The sequence below is a fragment of the Cornus florida genome, unplaced genomic scaffold, assembly GCF_030987335.1.
Source record: "Cornus florida cultivar Cherokee Brave unplaced genomic scaffold, ASM3098733v1 CherokeeBrave_3.0.0_Hap2_Chr04, whole genome shotgun sequence".
Classification (NCBI taxonomy): Eukaryota; Viridiplantae; Streptophyta; class Magnoliopsida; order Cornales; family Cornaceae; genus Cornus; species Cornus florida.
This window is the reverse complement of record NW_026775574.1, coordinates 16,046,743-16,069,939: the sequence shown is the minus strand read 5'-3', so window position 1 is coordinate 16,069,939 and position 23,197 is coordinate 16,046,743. Positions and strand designations below refer to the sequence as shown.

The 23,197-nt window shown below is 39.1% G+C and overlaps 1 protein-coding gene across 2 annotated transcripts; it reads right to left on the bottom strand.

The window, feature by feature from the left end:
* Positions 1–7,491: 7,491 nt before the first annotated feature.
* Positions 7,492–14,999, bottom strand: LOC132302851 (phosphate transporter PHO1 homolog 3-like). 2 transcript variants are annotated; one of them, XM_059799837.1, is made up of 15 exons: positions 14,327–14,999; positions 12,848–13,193; positions 12,699–12,747; positions 12,515–12,586; positions 12,063–12,192; positions 11,834–11,954; positions 11,489–11,747; positions 11,292–11,396; positions 11,164–11,208; positions 10,923–11,072; positions 10,424–10,702; positions 10,184–10,320; positions 9,724–10,016; positions 8,575–9,577; positions 7,492–7,761 (listed from the first exon to the last, which is right to left on the bottom strand). In XM_059799837.1, the coding sequence occupies exons 1-13, from the start codon at positions 14,895–14,897 to the stop codon at positions 9,917–9,919; spliced, it is 2,364 nt and encodes a 787-aa protein (XP_059655820.1). In that variant the 5' UTR covers positions 14,898–14,999; the 3' UTR covers positions 7,492–7,761; positions 8,575–9,577; positions 9,724–9,916. The 2 variants fall into 2 exon arrangements, with proteins under 2 accessions (XP_059655820.1, XP_059655819.1); XM_059799836.1 differs by having other exon boundaries at positions 8,575–10,016.
* Positions 15,000–23,197: the final 8,198 nt, after the last annotated feature.

Here is a 23,197-nt window from a genome sequence, read left to right as displayed (position 1 = left end):
TAAAGAGACTTTAGTTTGTTAAAATATAGTTAAGTATTGTTCCTTCATGACCGGATCAATTCAATCAGGCACTTACCATCTATGTTCATTGTTCAACTCCTTGACAACATATATTCTCGTTGTTCAACTCCTTGGCAACAAGAAATAATCATCTTTCAACGCTTTGACTACATGAAAGACCCCAAAGCTCTACCCTCCCTCTCCAAGGGATGGAAAGGCAAAGGCCTTTGGGATTAATTCATCTCTAAGTATATCAGGTTGATAAATGAAATGGTCTTATCCTTATTTTCTTGAAACACTGGTCCAAGGTCAGAAGCCCGTTTCTTGGTAAACCTCTTAAGGATCTTAGAAAAACCCATTTCTGAAGTGTTTCCGTGTGATTTAAAAAGGGCAATTGAAGAGGTGGAAACACATACTGTTGCCTTTTTTTTTTTAAAGGTATCATGCCCATTTCTCTTTCTCAAATAGTAACTGGGGTTTTATCTATCTTGCTTGTTAAGGGTTTCGGTTACTATTTGGTGCCGGGATTGAATTGCCTTAATAGAAAGGGCAATTGAAGAGGTGGAAGGGGGGTGGAAATAGAACTAGCAAAGGTGGAACTGTAACGACCCTAACTGATGCCAAGAATTTTTTTTTTTTTAAAAAAAATTCGGCATAATCTCCCCTAAAAATGGACCTACCGCAACCTGTTTAAATGCATATTTAATCTGTCATGCAACTAATTTCCGAATTCACGGCTACAAAAGATAATGATACAACCTACTAATCTAGACAATGCTTCAAGCTAGGATTATCCTTCCATTCATCAACAAGTTACATATCATCAAGTTCGCATCCCATATGTCATCAAGTATCATAAGTGTATTACATGATCATGGTTCTTCAAAAGAAATTTACATCATTACACCTTTGGAATTTTACAAAAATGAGGGATGAACAAAGGAGTGATCTATTACAAAATAACAAGGAAAATGCTCCTCTAGCAACTTTCAAAGTTGGGGTGGATTGTCGTCCACCGGTTCTTTTCCAAGATCTGAAAAAAAATATATAGATATAGGGGTGAGCATATAGCTCAGCAGAGACACTTAAGACACAATTCTTGTGTCCTAGTGAATCCAATCAAAGCATAGGCCAATGGGAGATAGGGGTCATACAACATAGGGGATCAAATACAACATACAAGTCAATTCCAAGTATAAACAATGCAATGCAATGAAATGAAATGCAATGCATGTCAATGACACTCCCCATTCTCATTCTCAAAATCATCACTTTCAAACGTTAATACAGCCCGCCCTTTGGTAACCCCGCCGCGACACGAGAGGAGGATTGGCTAGTGTCCCTGACCCTTGGTAACCCCGCGACGTCATTATGGGGCCCAGCTAGCTCAACCACGCTAGGGCGACTCCTTAGTCCCCTCTAGGCTATATTAACCTCCGACCCGTTGGTAACCCCGCAGCGACCGGGTTTATCAAAACCAATTTTTCCAAACACATCACCCAAAATTCCCATTTTTCTTTTCAAACACCAACATCCCTTCCTATGCAACCCAATAAAATGTATGTATCTTACATGATGTCAATACAATGATAAATGGGAATTTAACACTCTACAACAAGTACCATTTCATATAACATTATAGTATGCTTGTAAAATAATAATCATGATAGAAACTCACTATATGAACATGCTATCCATTCAATCAAGTAACACATATTCACATAACATGGCATATTCTCAAATATCTCAGTTTAAACAAGAATCAAAGCAATCAAACATGCTGTAACACAATTAGAAGAGCATGATTCAATATGGAACAAGATTTCATGGCTTAAGATGTCCCTACCTCAAGATTGCACCAAAACCCTAGAAAATGGGTCCTCAAATTCGAGCTCCCAAAGAGGACCAAAAGCTGAAATTTCTGATATTGGCATGTAGGGCTCGTCGTGCTCGTCGTTTTGCCTCAAACGGCACCTAAATCCGGCAAGGATTGAGAGAGTAATCAAGGGTTAAAGCTTGAAGTGAAAAAAAAGAAAAAAGAAAAAAGAGAAGGAGCCGAGAGACAAATAGAGAGATGGACGTGAGAGAGAGAAGATGAGGTTACAGTGAAAAAAAAAAAAAACATGGTCTTAACATTTGTGGGTTCCACTTTTTTTTTTTAACTTTTCTTAATACACACCGCACACACAGACATATATATATATAAAGGCACAAACATTACACTCTCCCCAACTTTAAAAGATTTCGTTCCCGAAATCAAGACATACTTGAGGAAGAAAACAATTCTGGATACTTGGAGCGAACCTCCTGTTCAAGCTCCCAAGTAGCTTCCTCGACTCCGTGGTGTCTCCAAAGGACTTTCACCATTGGTATCGTCTTGTTCCTCAACACCTTCTGTTGTGTGTCAAGAATCTGAACTGGTCCTTCCTCGTAGGAAACATCCTCATCAATGTCCACATCTACCCAACTCAAAATGTGAGATGGATCCGGTTCGTACTTTCGTAACATCGATACATGAAAAATATTGTGGACCTTATCCAACTGTGGTGGCAAAGCAAGCCTGTAGGTAACCTCTCCTACTCGGTCCAAAATCTCAAACGGTCCAATAAATCGTGGCGACAACTTGCCACTTTTCCCGAATCTCATCAATCCTTTCCGTGGAGAAACCTGTAGAAAAACATGGTCTCCCACCTCAAAGGATAACGGCCGTCTCCGCTTATCCGCATAACTCTTCTATCGGCTCTGAGCTGTAAGTAACCTCTGTCTTATCAACTTAATCTTCTCAGTAGTCTCGAGTACAATGTCGGGTCCTAAGGCGGCTGTCTCACCTACCTCAGTCCAACAAACAGGAGACCTATAAGGTCTACCATACAACGCCTCAAATGGAGCCATCTGGATGCTCGCCTGATAACTGTTGTTGTAGGCAAACTCAATAAGTGGAAGGTGATCCTCCCAACTACCTCCCAAATCAAGTACACATGCTCGAAGCATATCCTCCAAAATCTGGATAGCACGCTCTGACTGACCATCTGTTTGTAGATGGAATGCGGTACTAAGATGCAACGCTGAACCAAACACTGCTTGAAGTCCTTCCCAGAACTTCGAAGTGAACTTGGCATCCCTATCTGAAACAATGGTTACTGGAACTCCATGCAACCTTACAATCTCTTTCACATAAAGTACACCAAGCTTCTCTGCATCGTCTGTTGCCTTAATAGGCAAAAAGTGAGCCGTCTTGGTCAATCTGTCAATGATGACCCATACGGCCTCATTGCCCCTCCGTGACCTTAGAAAACCTGTCACAAAATCCATAGCAATATGCTCCCATTTCCATTGCGCTACAGGTAATGGTGCAACAAACCTGCTGGCCTCTGATGCTCGGCCTTCACCTGTTGACAGGTAAGGCATCTAGCCATAAACTGTGCAACATCATTCTTCATCCCGCTCCACCAATACTGACATCTCAAATTGTGATACATTTTAGTACCACCTGGATGAACTGCAAAACGGGAAGTGTGAAACTCCCGTAGGACATCCTCACGACAAACTGTGGGAACCACCAACAAACCCCTGAACCGTAGACCCCCATCTGCATACAAGGCCCAATCTTTCATTGTCTCACCACTGGAGATCAAAGCGTGAATGGCATCTAAATCCGGGTCCTGTCTCTGTGACTTAATCACTTGTACAACAAGAGTAGGCTGAGCCACAAAACTAAATAAAAATGCCGACTCACTGCAACCATCATCATCAAAACACTGTAATCCCATCTCTGCCAGGTCTTCAAGCATCTTCCACTTCCGAATAGCTAAACTGGCCAAAGTTCCACGAGATTTCCGGCTTAAGGCATCCGCTACCACATTCGCCTTGCCCGGATGATACTGTAAGTCAAAATTGTAGTCCTCCAAGAATTCGACCCATCGCCTCTATCTGTTGTTCAAGTCCTTTTGGGAGAAAAGGTACTTGAGACTTTTGTGATCTGAAAATACCTCGAATCTCTCACCATACAAGTAATGTCTCCAATACTTCAAGGCAAATACAACTGCCGCTAACTCCAGGTCATGAGTAGGGTAGTTGTACTCGTGAGTCTTCAACTGTCGAGACCCATAAGGCACTACTCTACCATCCTGCATCAACACACATCCCAACCCGTCACGTGAAGCATCACAATAAATCACATAACCCAAGCCACGCTCAGGTATCACCAACACTGGAGCTGTAGTCAATCTCGTCTTCAACTCCTGAAAAGATGAATCACAGGCCTCATTCCAGACAAACTTGACCCCTTTCCGGGTCAAACGGGTCATAGGAGCTGCCAAACGGGAGAAATCCTTCACAAATCTCCGATAGTAACCCGCTAAACCAAGGAAACTGCGGATCTCAAACACATTCTTGGGTCGCTCCCAAGTCAAAACTACTTCAACCTTTGATGGATCAACTGATACTCCACCTTCTGAAACAACATGCCCCAAAAACTTCACCTCCTGTAGCCAAAACTCACATTTCTCGTATTTGGCATACAATCGGTGCTCCCGCAAAATCTGTAAAACAATACTCAAATGGACCTCGTGATCTTCCCGAGTCCGTGAGTACACAAGAATGTCATCCACGAAAACTACCACAAACTGGTCCAAGTAATCGTGAAAGACGCGGTTCATCAAGTCCATGAATGCCGCTGGCGCATTAGTCAAGCCAAAAGGCATAACAAGGAACTCATAGTGTCCATACCGTGTACGGAATGCTGTCTTCAGGATATCCTCATCCCTAACCCGCAACTGATAATAGCCAGACCTCAAGTCAATCTTCGAGAAACAACTGGCTCCTCTCAACTGATCAAATAAATCATCTATTCTTGGCAAATGATACTTGTTCTTGATGGTGGCATGATTCAACTTTCGATAATCAATGCACAACCTCAACGAACCATCTTTCTTTTTAGCAAACAAGACCGGTGCGCCCCACGGTGACACACTCGGTCGGATGAAACCTTTCATCCTCAAATCATCAAGCTACCTCTTCAATTCTTCCAATTCAACTGGTGCCATACGATACGGTGCCATAGAAATTGGCGCAGTACCATGCATCAAATCAATAGTGAACTCCACTTCTCGGTGTGGAGGCAACTCTGTCAAATCTTCTGGAAAAACATCCAAGAAGTCACAAACAATCGCCGGATAAACTTCTCCCACAACATCATCTTCTTTGGCTAGAAGACTAGCTAAGAAATAATCACCATGACTTCGTCCACGAACTCCATAAAACGATGAAATGTGGGAATCACTCCGATCTCCCACGAAAAAGAAACAGTCTCCCTCGGAAGTGCAAACTGTAACCCTTCCTCTGTAACAGTCGATCGTGGCATGAAATGAAGCCAACCAATCCATCCCGAGAATGACATCAAAGCTAGTCATCTCCAGGAGGATAAGGTCAAACACGAAAGTCCGCCCGACTATCACAATGGGACACTCCCGCACAATTCGGCTCAAAGACACTGAAACCCCAACTGGCGTATCAACACATAACGCCCGATCCATGAAACTAACCTCTAACCCCGATGCAAGTGCAAATGATGATGAAATGAAAGAATGAGATACACCAGAGTCAAACAAAACACGGGCCCAACAACCAAACACTGGAAATATACCTCGAAGAACTGACGGTCCAGGAGATGCATCGGTCTGTGCCAGTGCAAAAACACGTCCTTGTGGTACCTGTGCCTGAGGACTGCCAACCTGAACACCTGACTGCTGCACTGACATAGTAGGAGTATCCCTCCTAACTGATCGTGAACCCTGTGAAGACATAGAAGGCTGTAGTGGTGGTGGTCTGAAACTTGACTGAACTGTAGCCGACTGTGACGGCCTCTGCTGTGACCCTTTGCCACTAATGGTGCCTGCTCTCTGACTCGGACAATCACGAATCAAGTGACCCTGCTGGCCACACCCATAACAAGCCTTCGGAGCTGACGAAACTGAAGACGATCTCATCGGACAACTGGACTTGTAATGTCCGGGCTGCTGACACTGATAACAAACAACTGCACTCCTGTCAGATCCAGCTGGCATAGGAGTGGTAGGAGCAGATCTTGTAGACTGTTGCCCCTGAAACTGAGATGGATTGCCTCTGTTCCTTTTCCAAGAAGATCCCTCTGAGGATGGCCCTGCACCCCTCTTTTGCTTCAATTGCTCTCTTCTTGCATCATTCTCTCTATTGTCAGCCTCCAGCATCAAAGCCCTTTCCACTGCTTCAGAGTAAACCTTAATAAACTGTGCCGTGATCAACGGCCTCATTCGATCATTAAGACCCGAGACAAACTTCCGAGTCTTGTTAGCTTCATCTCTCACCACTTCTGGAGCAAAACGGGAGAGTGAGGTGAACTTGTTCTCATACTTCGCCACTGACATGTTCCCTTGAATAAGATTATGAAACTGCTCTTGTAACTCCCATCTTTTGGAAAGCGGAAAGTACTTCTCATAAAACAGTTCCTTGAACCTGTCCCAACTCATCTCTTCAATCTTGTACTGGTTAGTGATCGACTTCCACCAAACCTTGGCATCCATAGCAAACTTGTAAGTTGCTAGGATGATCTTCAAGTGATCCTCTGTCACATCCATTGAGGTCAACTGAGTTTCGACTTGATCCATGTAGTTGTCGGCTACCATTGGATCCGCACTGCCCTCAAACATTACTGGCATCAACTGAGAAAACCCCTTAATGATCTTGAGACGCTTCTGAGCTGGAGTCTCCTCAACTCAAACTGTAGGTTGTGGTACCAACTACGGATTAGCAACAATCGTTGCCCTCACGACATTTTGCAACAAACGATTAAACTCCAGTGCCATAGAACCTTCACCCACTTCTACGGGTACGGGTGTTTCAACATTCTCTCTTCTTGGGGGAACAGCTCTTGGGAGAATCAAGTCCCGAAGAAGCATGTTCTCATCAACTGGCTCCGCCGGATTGGAGCTAGAGCTCTCACCAACATCGCCCCTTGTTGGCCTAGGGCCAACTTCTCTAGGTTCCTCACGCCGTGACATCGTGCTATAAAACGAGAAAACGATTCAGAAACATGACACTAAGGTCCACTGTGGACGACTCAACAAGAATTAATACCGTACAACACTTAGCATGCAAGACTATGCAAGAAACATTTTAACATAAACAAGTAAGCAAGTAAGCACATAGGCAGTTAAGCATGCTCATTTAAATAAGATACCACGTAGCAAGTAGTCAAGTAAGCAACACAAACAACATTCCATGCGACTCTATGTAGGCCTCTACCCGTCATCCTAAAGGTTTTCGAACCTTGGCTCTGATACCAAATTTGTAACGACCCTAACTGATGCCAAGAATTTTTTTTTTTTTTTAAAAAAAAATTCGGCATAACCTCCCCTAAAAATGGACCTACCGCAACCTGTTTAAATGCATATTTAACCTGTCATGCAACTAATTTCCGAATTCACGGCTACAAAAGATAATGATACAACCTACTAATCTAGACAATGCTTCAAGCTAGGATTATCCTTCCATTCATCAACAAGTTACATATCATCAAGTTCGCATCCCATATGTCATCAAGTATCATAAGTGTATTACATGATCATGGTTCTTCAAAAGAAATTTACATCATTACACCTTTGGAATTTTACAAAAATGAGGGATGAACAAAGGAGTGATCTATTACAAAATAACAAGGAAAATGCTCCTCTAGCAACTTTCAAAGTTAGGGTGGATTGTCGTCCACCGGTTCTTTTCCAAGACCTGAAAAAAAATATATAGATATAGGGGTGAGCATATAGCTCAGCAGAGACACTTAAGACACAATTCTTGTGTCCTAGTGAATCCAATCAAAGCATAGGCCAATGGGAGATAGGGATCATACAACATAGGGGATCAAATACAACATACAAGTCAATTCCAAGTATAAACAATGCAATGCAATGAAATGAAATGCAATGCATGTCAATGACACTCCCCATTCTCATTCTCAAAATCATCACTTTCAAACGTTAATACAGCCCGCCCTTTGGTAACCCCGCCGCGACACGAGAGGAGGATTGGCTAGTGTCCCTGACCCTTGGTAACCCCGCGGCGTCATTATGGGGCCCAGCTAGCTCAACCATGCTAGGGCGACTCCGTAGTCCCCTCTAGGCTATATTAACCTCCGGCCCGTTAGTAACCCCGCAGCGACCGGGTTTATCAAAACCAATTTTTCCAAACACATCACCCAAAATTCCCATTTTTCTTTTCAAACACCAACATCCCTTCCTATGCAACCCAATAAAATGTATGTATCTTACATGATGTCAATACAATGATAAATGGGAATTTAACACTCTACAACAAGTACCATTTCATATAACATTATAGCATGCTTGTAGAATAATAATCATGATAGAAACTCACTATATGAACATGCTATCCATTCAATCAAGTAACACATATTCACATAACATGGCATATTCTCAAATATCTCAGTTTAAACAAGAATCAAAGCAATCAAACATGCTGTAACACAATTAGAAGAGCATGATTCAATATGGAACAAGATTTCATGGCTTAAGATGTCCCTACCTCAAGATTGCACCAAAACCCTAGAAAATGGGTCCTCAAATTCGAGCTCCCAAAGAGGACCAAAAGCTAGAATTTCTGATACTGGCACATAGGGCTCGTCGTGCTCGTCGTTTTACCTCAAACGGCACCTAAATCCGGCAAGGATTGAGAGAGTAATCAAGGGTTAAAGCTTGAAGTGAAAAAAAAGAAAAAAGAAAAAAGAGAAGGAGCCGAGAGACAAACAGAGAGATGGACGCGAGAGAGAGAAGATGAGGTTACAGTGAAAAAAAAAAAAAAAACAAGGTCTTAACATTTGTGGGTTCCACTTTTTTTTTTTAACATTTCTTTTCTCTTTTTCTTTTTTTTCTTAATACACACCACACACACAGACATATATATATATATAAAGGCACAAACATTACAGGAACTTTGTCTCTGAGATGTCGATATGATCTCTAATTTATATAGCATACCACAAGGGAATAAGATGAGTAGTTCAGGGTAGAAACTGGTACTCTTTGGCTTAGGGTTGGCAGAATCTATGCTGAGCCTGTGGACCTCCTTGGTCTAACTTGGTATGCAGTACATCCCAAAGCCAAGTGTGTCTGTGCGACTCAAGGTTATAATCATAAAGCTAAATCAGTGGGGTAGGCTTAAAATATATATTAAGACAGCTTTGGGAACTTGTCGTTGCTGACGAGTGCAATAGTTACCAGTTTAATTATGACATAGCTGAACTTGGCATCCAATGCTAGTTTCTTGATGATAAATTCTCCTGCATTTATGTAGAGATCTTGACAGGAGAAACTAAAGAGTTAATGTTTTTCACTCTTTCCAGTGGGACAAGATGAAGTAATGTGCTAGTCTTCCTACACAGCTTTTAGTCAAGTCACCCAACCCACCCTTCTTGTCGACCATAAACAGCTCATTTTCATGTGTACATATATGTATGCATTCCCGCATGGCCCCTTTCTGGTTTCAACCCTTCCATCTCCCTTTTGGCCACCACGATGTTTGATACGCTCTGATTCACATCATATAAAGAACGTGTTATAGCAAAATTCTAAATTGATGGTAAACAAGTGGTAAAACCAAAAAAACAAAAAAAAAAAAAAAATTGGGTGAGCCTATACAACCCAAACACACGCATACACACACACACGCACTCACACAAGGAATAATGGGGAATTGAATTCACTTCTTCTCACTATCAGGTTCTAAATTTGAAAGAATCCACTCAAACAATTGGAAAAAGAATGGCTACATTCACAGACATGCTTATTTAGCATTGCTTGACTTTCTTCTTCATCTTTTCTTTGTACACTCCTCTATTTGGTGGGTTCTTTGACACTACTCTGAAACTCTACTCATCTTTGTTCTCATCTTCATCATAGTTGAAAGGTAGCAGTACTGACTTGAATGCGCGATACTTGCCAACATTATTTAGATGTTCATATTCCAATCTGATTGATCAACCAAATGAAACAATCATCAATAAAAAGAGAATCAATTAGGGCTAGGCACTCTGCATCAAGTCCTGTTAGACTGTCAGTCTCTGGTTCATTGGAAAAAAAATTGGGAAGTCTTATAAACCAAAATAATCAAAATCATGGTTTTAGCATTAAATTACCTGAAGAAGTTCCACATGCCACGACGAAAGATCTCAAGGACAGCAACAAGTGCGAGTAAGGTTTCTCTATGCAGAAAAGGAACTCTGAAATTTAACACCGTTTGCAGCCAGGCAAATCTCAACAGTACATTCAAGACCTGCATATTTCAACAACTATGTTAGAATTTTCATTTTTCACTGAACTTGGTTCTTTCGTTGACACACCAAACAGTGAATCTCATTGTTAATTCTTCTGCTCACCATGGCTCCGAAATACACACTTTTATGGGGGATAAGGAGCTTGTCTCTCAACCAACGGTTCTCAGAATTCGGTTGTAAAAGCCCCCAATCCTTAACGAGGTCCCAATATGTACCGAAGATTGCTGCAGTGGCTGAGAAAATCCAGGCTGCTATCTTCCAACTCATGCCTTTGTCAAGAGTGTATGCTGTTCTTGTACTTACGGCTAGAATTGTTGAGAAATATTTTAACCCATTGAGTCCTTGCATAGCATCTTTCTCTTCATAAAAGCGCCTGAGGCACTGAAAAGAAAACAAACTGTTTCAGGCACCTTTGATAGCATGTAGACTACAATAGACAACTTCCTAGTTACAATGCTTAGTAGTTCGTACTTGAAATTGTATAACAAACTTGCAGTTAATTTGGCAAGAACAGATCAAGTTTGATTGTTTCTAGTCATCTTCAGAAGTAACCCGCATACACACCTTCAGGTTGGAATGAAATAAGTAATGGGGGACGTACCTGAAGTAGACGCGACCAATATGGAATGGCAGCAACTATGAAATAGAAAGCTTTGAAAACATCATTTGTTTTGCAACTGTTTTCTCTGAGTTTGTAGTCTCCCCAACCATAGTAGCAAACATAGAACTCCAGACTTCTGAATGCTTGCACCTGCAGTGACACAAGAATTGACACTTGGAACTATTTCAAACAAGAGGTCGCGTGCAATTGAAGCTTAGCAGAACATAGGCCATTTACACACCTGACTAGTTAGTTGATCCGCCAAGAAAAAATCAGGAAGTGACACCTGCAGAGGAAAGGAAATCACTGCTTAGAAATTGGCTCGGAATCTTGAACCTTTTGCTGAAAAGACTGCCACCATCTTTTTACCTTGTAGAGAGGGGCACAGATGCAGTGAAACACACATGTTAGTAAGAAGAAGCGACTTGATCGGTATATGATATTGAAGGGGCAAAGCAATATGATGATTACGAGCTGCAGGAAATGAGAAAAGTTCAGTTTAGCACAGTTTTTAAGTGGGACAATGTGAAAAGTCGAGTGAATTTAGTTAATTACTTAGTACTTACCATCACTAATCCCAGAGGGACGAGTTCTGTGATTGCTTTGTAATCGAGTGTTTGTGGATCCATTTCCATATCAAGGTTTGCGAGCACACTGGCAAGTGCTAGTACTGAAAAACCGGAACTCAGGAGGAGAACTTCTCGATAGCCCAAGTCAGTTCCTTCCTTGAAACCAAATATGAATGAATAATTGACTCGGTAACGCCTCCAGAAGTATATGTTTGCAGCATACATAACCATGTGAAGTATAATGAATCCAAACAAGCTGCAAAAGTAGTTGAGGATTGTATTATTAGTGTTGGTAATGGAGAAGTGGCTAATAAGAACACAGGAAAAAAGGTCAATAATTACCTGTAAAGGGGAAACATAGTTTCCATGTATTGGGTTCTTCCTTCCTTGTCAAGAATATCGCGTGCACGTATAATCAGAGCAAGCGCCAGTATGAGGGCTACTGTGCAGCCAGCAAAGAAGCCTGAAAATTTTCCGACGTACAAAGATTCAAGGGAAGGTAGATAACAGAGAGAATTTTCCTATACAAACCATATAAGAATTGTGGATCCTTTTAGAGTAGAAATCTTACCCAAGGAAAATGTTACTCCATGTCTTTCTTTCTTTGCTCTTGGTCTTAAGATACTCATTCCTTCAGTGCGATTTGAGTTGGTGAAATGTTTGATGAATGCAGTTTCAGCCCTCTCCATAAGCATAGCGACCTATAATGGCACAAAACAGATCATGAAAGTTAGTCATTTGAACTGCGAGGCACTGGACTAATTGATTCTTATGTAACACACACACACACACAGAGTAACCTATAGTGGAGTACTATAGCTTGAAGACTAGTCTTCGTTTATATTGATGGAATTGGAAGGAAAAGAAACAGAGGAATAACTATTGTTATATAGCCTGAACTAATGAATGATTAAACTTTCTTTTCTTTTCTTTCCTTTCTTTTCTTTTCTATCCTACTTATCCAAACGAAAGTTTGAACCTCTTTGGTGTAGAGGCCTATCCTTTACTTAATAAATAATTTACCTCGTCAGAGCTTCCGAGGTAGGAGTTGTCCACCATCTTCAAGTATTGCTTTGATGCATTTCTTGAACTTATCTGCAATAGAGAATACATAGGATCATTTCAACAAAACTTGCTATAACTAGAGCAAATGTAAGGATTGTTGAGATGGAATGAAACATCTGAGTTTTCGATCAGCAATGTATACCTTATCATATTTCTTCGTGATCTTCGAACATGCCAACATATTCAAGAAGCTGTTTATTGATTAGCAGAAGAATCAAATATATAATTAGTCCAGAGAGGGTGGCAAAAAAAAACTAATTAACCGAACTTTATGATTGAAAAATCTGTTACCTGAAGCTCTTAAGAAGCCGAAGCTTTTGATAGAATTCGATGAAAGCCTGCTTAAGTTGTTCTTCCGCTTTCTTTAGATTTTCCCTATTGAAATTCAGTTTTGTCTGATGAGGAACATTGAGGAAAGCTTTGAGGGTGGAACGCGGAGTCTCAAGAGTGTTGTTAATTTTCACATTGTTAAGTATTTCTAATGGAGCTAGTCTATTGACCCTGTTGATGTTTGGCTTCTGTTCTTCAACATTTTGGTCGACTCTTTTCACCTCTACTTCTTTATCGTCACCGGATTCGTCTGATTGCCCTTGCCTGCTCAACTTATCTTCTTCTAATATATCCATGAAAGTTCTTCCTGCACATTAAGTATATCCATGAATTTTTGAAAGGCTAATATTTTGGTTAATTCTAGATCACCTTTTTGTGTAAAGCAAGCACTTGGTCAAGAAAGAGAAAATTATTAGCAACAAGAAAGGAGAAGGTCTGCATTTGAGCAGAGCAGAGCCAAAAGATCGGGCTATTCGAGCTCAGCTCAAGGGAGAATGGATCCCCAGCTCATTCTCGAGCTAAAAAAGGGCTAGTCCAGAGGATTCCGCCATGTGAAATTTGAAAAAGGTTTGACGTGCATAGTCTTATCTTTGCATGCGGAAAGGCTTTTTCTTGATTAGCACCCGTGACATCCAGCCAGCTCGTTTTGGAGCTGGAATACAAATTCTAGCTTTATTGATTAGAAAATAAATGGTTAACTACAAGTCCAAACAAGATATGAGTTCTAACTAGTAAATTCTGGCACAAACATGTTCGCGAGTGTAACAAGTCAAGTCAAGCATTATTCGAACATAAGTTACACAATTATTCTCAATGGATGCCGCTCTCATGCTCAGAGCATGCTCCCGCTCTCATGCCCTGCGGCCAAGCACAGACCCAACATAGGACCAACTCCCACTGGATTTTTTCTATTTTTATTTTGTAACTCAATTTTTTTGAAATTTATTAAGATGCCTCCACTAAAATTATAATTTGCCCCCACTGGAAATTTATTTTATTTTCATTTTTTTTTTTCATTTTATACTTCAATTTTTTTAGAATTTTTGAAGATGCCCCAACTAAAATTACAATTCACCCTCACTGAATTTTTTTTTTTTTCATTTTATACTTTAAATTTTTAAAAATTTATGAAAAAACTCATTGAAATTACAAAAATAAACCCACTATATAAATTTGCCCCCCACAAATTAAAAGATCGCCTTTCTCACAAATTTTTTTGGGTCCGTCATTGTCCACGGCGCTCTCGCTCTCATTCTCTGTGTGACTTATATTTTGTGACTTTGGCTTTCTCGCTCTTGAATTCGCTTTCTCTCCCACTCCATGTTACTTAGATTCAGACTAGACTTGTTTATTTAACAAATAAATGCGAACCTGTGTTTTCAGGTTAATAAGTTTAAATTATGAAATTAAATCTGCATTATATTGACAAGAAACACTTACTGCTTGTTCTAACCGCATGTGGTGATAGTGCAGCAGTTGAAGCAGCAACATCCGAAGCAAGACGAGCCATCTCCGCGGAGCTATCGAACCATCTCTGAGGTCTGTCCACTTTGATCCGGAAAGCTATCAGACTATCCATCTGCTTGTTCAACATCTCAGCCTCCTTCACTATCTCTTCCACCTTACACTTGTAGAACTTCAAAACCTTATCGAACTCATCGTCGAGCCTTCTGAAGAACACCAGCTCGAATTCGCCTCCTTTTTCTGCGGCCCGGAGGAACACCGTCTCGTGTCTTCCGGCCACCGAACTGACCTGAATGGCTTGGTGTTCGATGTCTGGTTGTGCTGTTGGGCTTGTGGGAGCACTACTGTTGTTTGGTCTTGGTGTTAGGCCACTGAAAGCTCTGTAAAGTGTGAGCCTTCGCTTTAGGCCTTTGGGTTTCGATGGTGCTCTGTTTCTTTGGTTGCAAAGTTGGATTTGTTTCAAAATGGTCTTTAGTTTGTCATAATCCATGTATGCTTCTTGCCATTCTGGCACCATTTGTGACACAAATTCCTTGCCAAACTTCATCTTTGGCTTTTGGGTTGAACTATGAATGAAAATGTGTGTGTATATATATATATATATATATATATATATATAATATATGTCTATATATGGAATGGTACAGGATTGGTTAGTGTCTTTGCAGATGATTAAGCAAGAAGAGTTATGGGGACTGAATTGAAAGCCACATATCAAGGATGACAAGACCCCGCCATCAGTTTTCGACCAATCAAAACAACCGAAGGCCTATCACTAGCACTCCTCTGGTCCTCTTCACTCTTTTTCAATCTTTTGCTATCGTACGACACTATAATCACTAGCGTCTAACAAACACTTTTACATGTCAAAGTGATTAACACACATGTAAAATATATATTTTTAAAAAATATATATATTTTTAAGTAAAATATTTTTTTGACAAAAATTTACATTGAGATTGAGGTCGAGTTCAGCGGACGAGACATGTAAAATAACTTGTCGAAAATTGATGAATATATTATTTTTGTTAAATTTTAATATTTTTTTTCTTCATAAATATTTTACTGATAACTAAACAACAAAAAATAAAAAAAAATACTTTTTAAAAAATATTTTACATTCAAACAAACGGAGCCTAAATCACACATTCACAATGAATACTTCGGTTTTTTGTTATTTTTATATGATTTAATAAAAAAGCAATATAAAATTAAATGAATTAACTAAACCTCATACCCACTACATTTCTTACTTACTTAAATAAATACAGTAAGTGTTTGAGACTTATGTGGTTCATTGGGTCATGACAATTTTAAAGTTGGCATGTTTTGGTCATTTTCATATTATATTTTCTTTAATTTTATATGCACAACTAATTCAATGGTCTATTTCCACTAAAATACTAGAAGAATAGACAAGTCAAAAAAATTTATTAATACTTGCAAAAATAAAAAAAAGTAAAGTTTCAAAATGAATAGATCAGAGCAGTTGAGCATGCGCATTTCAATCATTCTCACTGGCTAGTGGCCACTCGTGACTATTTTGTTTGGATTTGTGTGGATCTCACCTACTATTCATTTGGGTCGGTTTGATTTAACCATTAGTGTCGGTGAAACCGACTGTCTGGGATCTAGCATGACTCTTATATATATATATATATATATATTACTTCAGACTCATTTTAAAAGATTAACAAAAATTGACTGCCTTTTGTCGAATGGGCTTCCATTCGATTACAAATTAAATAGAAACACAATTTTGTTAGTGAAAAATATCATTTTAAAAAATAAAAAGAAAGAAAGAAAGAAATAGTTCAATGTATTAACGAACTTCTTTACTCATACCATTAAATGATATATTTAAAGGTAAAGTGAAAGAAACTTCCTTATACTTTCAGCAAAAAACACAAAACTCTCTTGAACTAAGTAATGGCCCCTAAACTCAAAATTTGTAATTTAAGAACAAATTTTAAAATCATCGGTACGGTAGCTCACCGGAAATATTAAATTACCAAATTGGCCTTAAATGAACCGACACCGTTTGGAATGTTTATTGTAGTTTGTCAAATAGCAATCTTAAAAACCAATGATATGGCGACAACGCAGCACCTTATCAACAAGCTTCACCTTCCCTTCAACGTTTTAGCACCAAACAACTTCCATGCAGACTCCAATCTTAGAAGTTGACTCTGAAACTCAATTTGGAAACCATATCTCATTCCATACAGATTTACACTACTCACTTTAGCAGCCAAACACCAGCACTTGCACCAGACCCACCTATATACAAGCCACACACGCATGTATATATATATATATATAGAAGGAGTGAGAAAGGGATATGCACGGATCCACCTTGTCAATCCCTTCACCGAATTCAAATACGGTCGACTTTCATCTGCACCTTCGATCGCAATATTGAGAATTTCTTTCCTGATTTTTCAAAATTGCCAATTTGTTTCCTCAATTGTCTCCAAAATTTCTCTCTTTGGCAATCTCAACCGCCGCCGCCGCCGCAATATCGCCTCCCCTCGCCACCAGTCAACGGAGGAAACTTTTCATAGCCCGCCGTCGCAATATATATATATATATATATATATATATATATAGTTGAACAGAGGCCATGGATCTTGTATACTGTTGATTTGTTAGTTCCAATAAAACAATGTTAAGCCAGAACCCAAATAAAAAGGATTTTACAAATTTAATTGTGTATAAGGAGTAGTTCAGATTGGGGTTTGTTTGTTTGTTGCGCGAATGGTACAAGTGCGGTGATTGATTTATCAAACAACTTAAGACACCAGTGGTGAAGAAGATGAACGTGACCGGCGTGACTTGTCTTGCTGTGGTAATTGAAAGATGGAGTACATGTAGTTGGAGTTGGAGGGTCTCTTTCTTCCATTGGAGTTTTGCCGGCACCTGAGCTAACGCCGGCGAGCTTGAGCACGCACTTGACTGGTTGTTGTTGATGGCAATGGCGAAAATTAGGATTAAACAAAGACGTTTTAATTTGGAATTTTTATTTATTTATTTTTTAAATAGTAATAAGGGTAACTCAGTCATTTTAAAATTATATATTAGGTCAGGTAATGAATAGGAGCCGAAGTAGTATCCCATGGTGTTTTTTTTTTTTGTAGGAAAGGAAATAGTTTAGGGGGTTTATTATAAAAATAAAAATTTGAAAAATTTTTTAGGAGAGAGAGTAAAGTTATGGGGGTTTATTGTCCTTTATCCTATATTTAATTTATCTCAGGTGTAGGGTCACTGAGTTTGGTGAGTCTTGGTTCATTTGGAATGCATGTCAAGCTTGAACCAAATAAAAAATCAATGTTAATTTTTGGCCAAGGTAATTTACACCGATCTTCTATAATTTGTCATAAGTCGTGATACTTGGCAGAAACCTCTGACCTATTTGCTAGGTAGAAAGTAGAAACGATGTAGTGGTCTAGCTGGCAAAAATTAATTATATTTTGGCTTAGTGCGTGGACATCATCACAAAAACGATGTGGTGATCTTAACTGTTATCATCGGAAGAGGGCTTCGACGACCACCGGTCTTCTTCAATCATCTCGCCGTCATCCTCTTTAATCTTTATCAACAGCTGCTGGCCGAGGCGGCCCAATCATCTCGCCGCCATGCGCCCGACAATCATTCCTGCTTCAGCCGAAAATTTCAAATGATCGCCGTGAGTCTTTTCATCCAGCCACCCGCTGGAACTCTTCGTCGGAACTGGAACATTCATCCCACCGGCCAAATGGTCATCATCGGCATGCATACAAACTCATCGTCGAACAGAACAACTGTCACTGGTCCACGCCTTGCGAGAACAGCGTTCTTTGCCATCGGCAAAAGCATTCGTGCTCACTATGGCTAAGCATTTCGTCCTAGCCGTTTAGACCTTGTTATTTGGAATCATCTTCGCTTCTCGCCGGATCTCCGTGAACAAACTCAACGCCGGTGACATCATCCACCCTTCGTCACCATTGTCGGCGACCTGTTATTCTTCTCTGCCGGTTCTCTGTTGAATCCTTGCTTGCCATTAGGTCTAGTCTATGCTCACCACAGGACGGCCGGCGAAAAAAAAAAATTTGCTTTGCATCAGCAACAGTATCTTCGTCGACCCATTGTTTTAAACTTTTGAACGAACCCATAGGCCAACAACATCGCCTCTTGTTCATCTCGAGCTTGAACTTTACTGGTCTGCAAAACAAACTAACGTCGTATAACTTGCACCTCACGAGCCAACGCTCTTGCGAGTATATCTAACTCGCGCAGAACGCACCCACGCGCTCCTTCTTCAGCAATGTATTTTCGGTGCTGTTAATCCCTTCGCAGATCATCACCGCTGCTCCGCTGCAGCGACGCCATACCTTGTTGGTCGTTGCACATCGTCAGCCTTTGTTGGATCAGACCAACGCTATGGTGAAACTGGCTCTTGAGAGAGAGAAGAGATGGGAAGATGGATTGCAGGCATTTTTTTTTTTTTTACGGAGGAATTTTTTTAATTTTATTTGCCAGCTAGACTCCACCTATGATTCTGCCCAGCAAATCGGCCAAATCCATCGGTGTAAATCTCATTTTCCTTTGTCATGGGCATCTTCTATATATGGTTTGAAAAATTATTAGAATTTTTCCTAAAAATGAAATAAACTTACACGGCCCTCCCTTCTATTACGGTTAACGAATTCACAACAAATTTGGTTAATGTCATATACTGAATAAATTAAAATTTCCATATTAGCCTCTGTCCATCTCCTCTCTCACACACATACATATTGGTAGAGATTTTCTCATCTAATCAAGGGCTGTTTATCGATCTGTAGGTTTGTTTGCTATTTCAGAGATAAGAAAGAATGGAGAAGTTGAATTAATTGAATGTTATGGACAAATTGAATTCACTTCTTCTCACTATCAGGATCTAAAATCCAAAGAATTTCTCAAAAAAAATTGGACAAAGAATGGCTGCATTCACAGACATGCCTATCTAGTATTTACTTGACTTTCTTCTCCTCTTTTTGGTGGCTTCATTTTCAGTGTTGTGAAAACTCTACTCTTCTTTGTTCTCATCGTCGTCATAGTTGAAAGGTAGTGGTACTGACTTGAATGCGCGATACTTGCCAACATTATTCAGATGTTCGTTTTCCAACTTGATTCATCAACCAAATGAAACAATCATCACTAAAAAGAGAATTAAAAGTTTGAAGGATTATAAACCGAAATAATCGAAAATGTGGTATTAGCACCAATTTACCTGAAGAAGTTCCACATGCCACGACGAAAGATCTCAAGGACAGCAACAAGTGCTATCATGGTTTCTATATGCAGAAAAGGAACTCTCAAATTTAACACTGTTTGCAGCCAGACAAATTTCAACAGTACATTCAAGACCTGCATATTTCAACAACTTTGTTAGAATTTGTTAGAATTTTCATTGAATGTGCGTTGACACAACAAACAGTAAATCTACCAAAGGGCATCTGGTCCAATGGTATGATATCTCTGTCCCAAAGGGGGAGGTTGAGAGTAAGGCTCTTACTAGGGACGTATTGTGAATAATGGTGTGTGTGTGTGTTTGTTTTAAAAAAAAGAAGAGTAAATCTCATTGTTAATTATTCTACTTTGTAACGATCCGGTCATTTGCCTCCCTTTCCTTTTTCCTGAAATTTTACGAATGAAATTTTTTCGTTTAATTTTCCTTTCTGAGCTTTGTTTCGTATCGCTTAGTGTCATCTTGAGTGCTCGAAATTGGTTTCTGAGACTCTTTCATGTGAATTGACAACTTCCTTTGAGGACCGAGTCATTTTCGCATTTTTCGTTTTTGGACACTATGCGCTATTTCGTCTTTTCCCTATTATGTCATTTTCCTTATTTCGTCTCATCTCCGTTTGTCAGTTTTTGGCACAACCTCACTTCTCATGCTCGGAGTTGGTTATTGAATTCACGTGCCTTCATCTTGAGTGATTTTCTCGAAATACGTATCTTTACTTTTGCAAGAAAATATTCTGGTTACTCCCGGTGTCCATAGGGGCATGGATGCAAAGTTCTTTGAAATTATTTTCTTTTCTTGGGATGCTTTTCGTAAATATCTTTTGAAGATATTTTATTTCAGGGGTTTTTAAGAAAATATTTTTGGAAAATATTTTCATTCTGGGCCATAAGTGCAGTTTTCACTTTTTGGAGGGGCCATTGTGCAATTAATGAAAGTTATTGCAAAATGTCTTGTTTTGAGCCTGGATCCTCGTACAAGATTCATTTTCACATTTCGTCGAGTTGTGTACTCTTGGAATTTCCTCCTGGACGATATTTTCCAGTTTCAGGGTTTCTGGCCCCGGTTAGCGCCAAACTTGTTTCGGGCATAACTTTATGCTCGGGACTCGGTTTTTGACGCCGTTTCTTCCGTTGTTCATATTTTATCATTTTGAATCTTTTTCATTCACAAAGTTTTGCCATTTGAGCGCGTCTGCTCAAATTTTACTTTTTCGGACCTGGCGGGGCCCGTTCGGGGCACTTTTTGAGATTTCTATAAAAGGGGGGTGAGATATTTCATTTTTCATCTTCTCCCCTCTTCATGCACGACCTGGAGCTTCCATGGCAGCCCAAGGGGTGCTGCCATCTTCTCTCTCCTCTTTTGGTTCACTTTTTCTTGTTGGAAAGTCTTCGGCCTTAACGTTTGTTGTTCCCCTCACCGTGCTCTACCTTTCCCCCTTATTAGAATTCAGTTTTGACCATTTCTTGAGTTTGGTTTTGAGGTCAAGTTATGATTTTGATGGGGCTTTGATGGGGGTTATGGTCACGGTGTTGTCCCCGACAAAACCTAGTAGTTTCGTCGGATTCGGAGCCGTTCCATTTTGATGGCTTTTGAGATTTTCACCTCAAATTGAGGTAGGGGATGTTCTAGGTTTAAATTCTTGTTATATAGCATGCTTGTGATGCTTATACTACTTGTTTGCATGATTAAATATAAAATCTAGAGATTTTATTATTTATTTTTCTTGTACAGAATCTAATTTTTCCGGTTGCTCATGACTTGGTTTAAACATGTAGCATGATTTTATATTGCCCCTTGATATGCTCATTGTCGTGTATTAAAATTGGAACATTTGAATAAGTATTAAAGATTTTATTTAATATTTATCTTAGGTGAAAGATCAATTCACATGGCCTTAACTAATTTGAAATTAATATGTGTTAGCATATTATATTAGGCCTTAGCATGCTCTTCAACATAGTTGAATTTGAAAGTAATTGGAGGTGTTTTAAAAATTAGTAATTATTAATTAATTTGATTAATTAATTTGCCCCGAGTGCACTATTCACTCCATTTGAATTCCGACTTGATATTCTTGATCTATATACCATATAGCTTCACATATATTTGATTTAGAATATTCGGTTAGGTTTTGAAACCTTTCATTTAATTAATTTCCTTGTTTAAGATTTAATCCTCATGGTGATATACAACTTGGAAATTGAATTGTGGCATGCTAGAAAATTAAGCTTAGGTATAGTTGTTCACATATATTAAATTGGGATTAATTGCATGAGAATTGCAACTTTTAATTTATATTTAACTTTAGTGAAAGTTTAATTTACATGGTCTTAAATTGAATGAAATAAACTTGTAATGTGATATTACAGTAGTTTTTGGCATGCTTTCCAACATAGGTTAATTTGAGAGCATTTGGTTAAGTTTGAAAATCTAGAGATTTTAATTAAAAGAATTAATTAAAATCTATTTTGTGGTCCCATTAGCTTAAGGTTTTAACTTGATGTTTGTATTGGCCATGACTTGTTTACTAGTATTTATTAATTGTGGACCATTTGAAGTTGCTTTAGAACCTTGGTAATTAAATTAACATGATTTAATTAGAGTTCTACTTTGTTGTTCCAATAACCTAATTGAGTTTTAGAATGGATATAGGTGATGACCATGCCATGTTCTTTAATATGTATTAATTTGAGGTTATTTGGAATTGAATTAGAATATAGGGAATTTAATTATTTTTATATAATTAAATTCTATCGAATTGAGTCATGGATTTAATTGTGTTTGAAAGTTGTTTCTATATCAAAATCCTGGACATGGACTTGTTGTATATTCATTTGGTTATGTTTTGAGTATTGGATAACATAGTTGCTATGTTTATACTCATGAGAATATGTTTTCCTTATTGAATATACTGTTGCCTTGTGTAATGATTTGCACATTTTGTATTTAACATCATTCATGCATAGCGTGTAACGAATCGCACACTGAAGATTCGACATTCATCACATCATATTAGTTGTGGACTTAGAGCATGTACTGTATAGGTTTCCAAATTTGGTTGTGCTTGGTAGATAGTTGATTATCTTACATATTACTGTTGATATATGCGTTGTTGCATAACTTGTTGATTTTGGAAACTTGGGGATGTCATTGTTTGACTATGGCTAGGACGTGGTTCTAGTACGGGGGATAGTCCCTCTATATGGTATAGTGCGCACATAGGGAGGTTACCCATGGGCTAGTAACCCTAAAGTAACTATATTGTCGGTCTGATCCGGCGTGACGTCCGAGTATCCACTTTGTTTGATTTCGCATTTCATTTTCAAGTTGATAACTAGATGATGTTAAAACATGTTGTTTCTTATTTGTCGTTCCATTTTAAGTTACAGGATGTTAACTTTGCGAAATTGTGCTTTATGCTTTGTATTGGAAGTTCCAATGTTGGTTAAATTGTATCGATATTGAAAATCGTGTTTTGACGTTCTAATAAAGCTTAGGATTGATCCTATTGATTCATTTATAACATAGACGTTAGGTGGCATGAACCACTACTGTTATTTTGTGCTTTAGATTCTAAG

Bases quoted from the DNA above. Each gene is read 5' to 3' on its own strand.
- LOC132302851 (XM_059799836.1), bottom strand. From the start codon at position 14,897: ATGAAGTTTGGCAAGGAATTTGTGTCACAAATGGTGCCAGAATGGCAA. The intron at 11,073-11,163 runs GTGTGTAAATGG...GTGTCACTGCAG, and splicing joins CGGATCAACTAACTAGTCAG to GTGCAAGCATTCAGAAGTCT. The intron at 10,703-10,922 runs GTACGTCCCCCA...TTTTCTTTTCAG, and splicing joins ATTGGTCGCGTCTACTTCAG to TGCCTCAGGCGCTTTTATGA.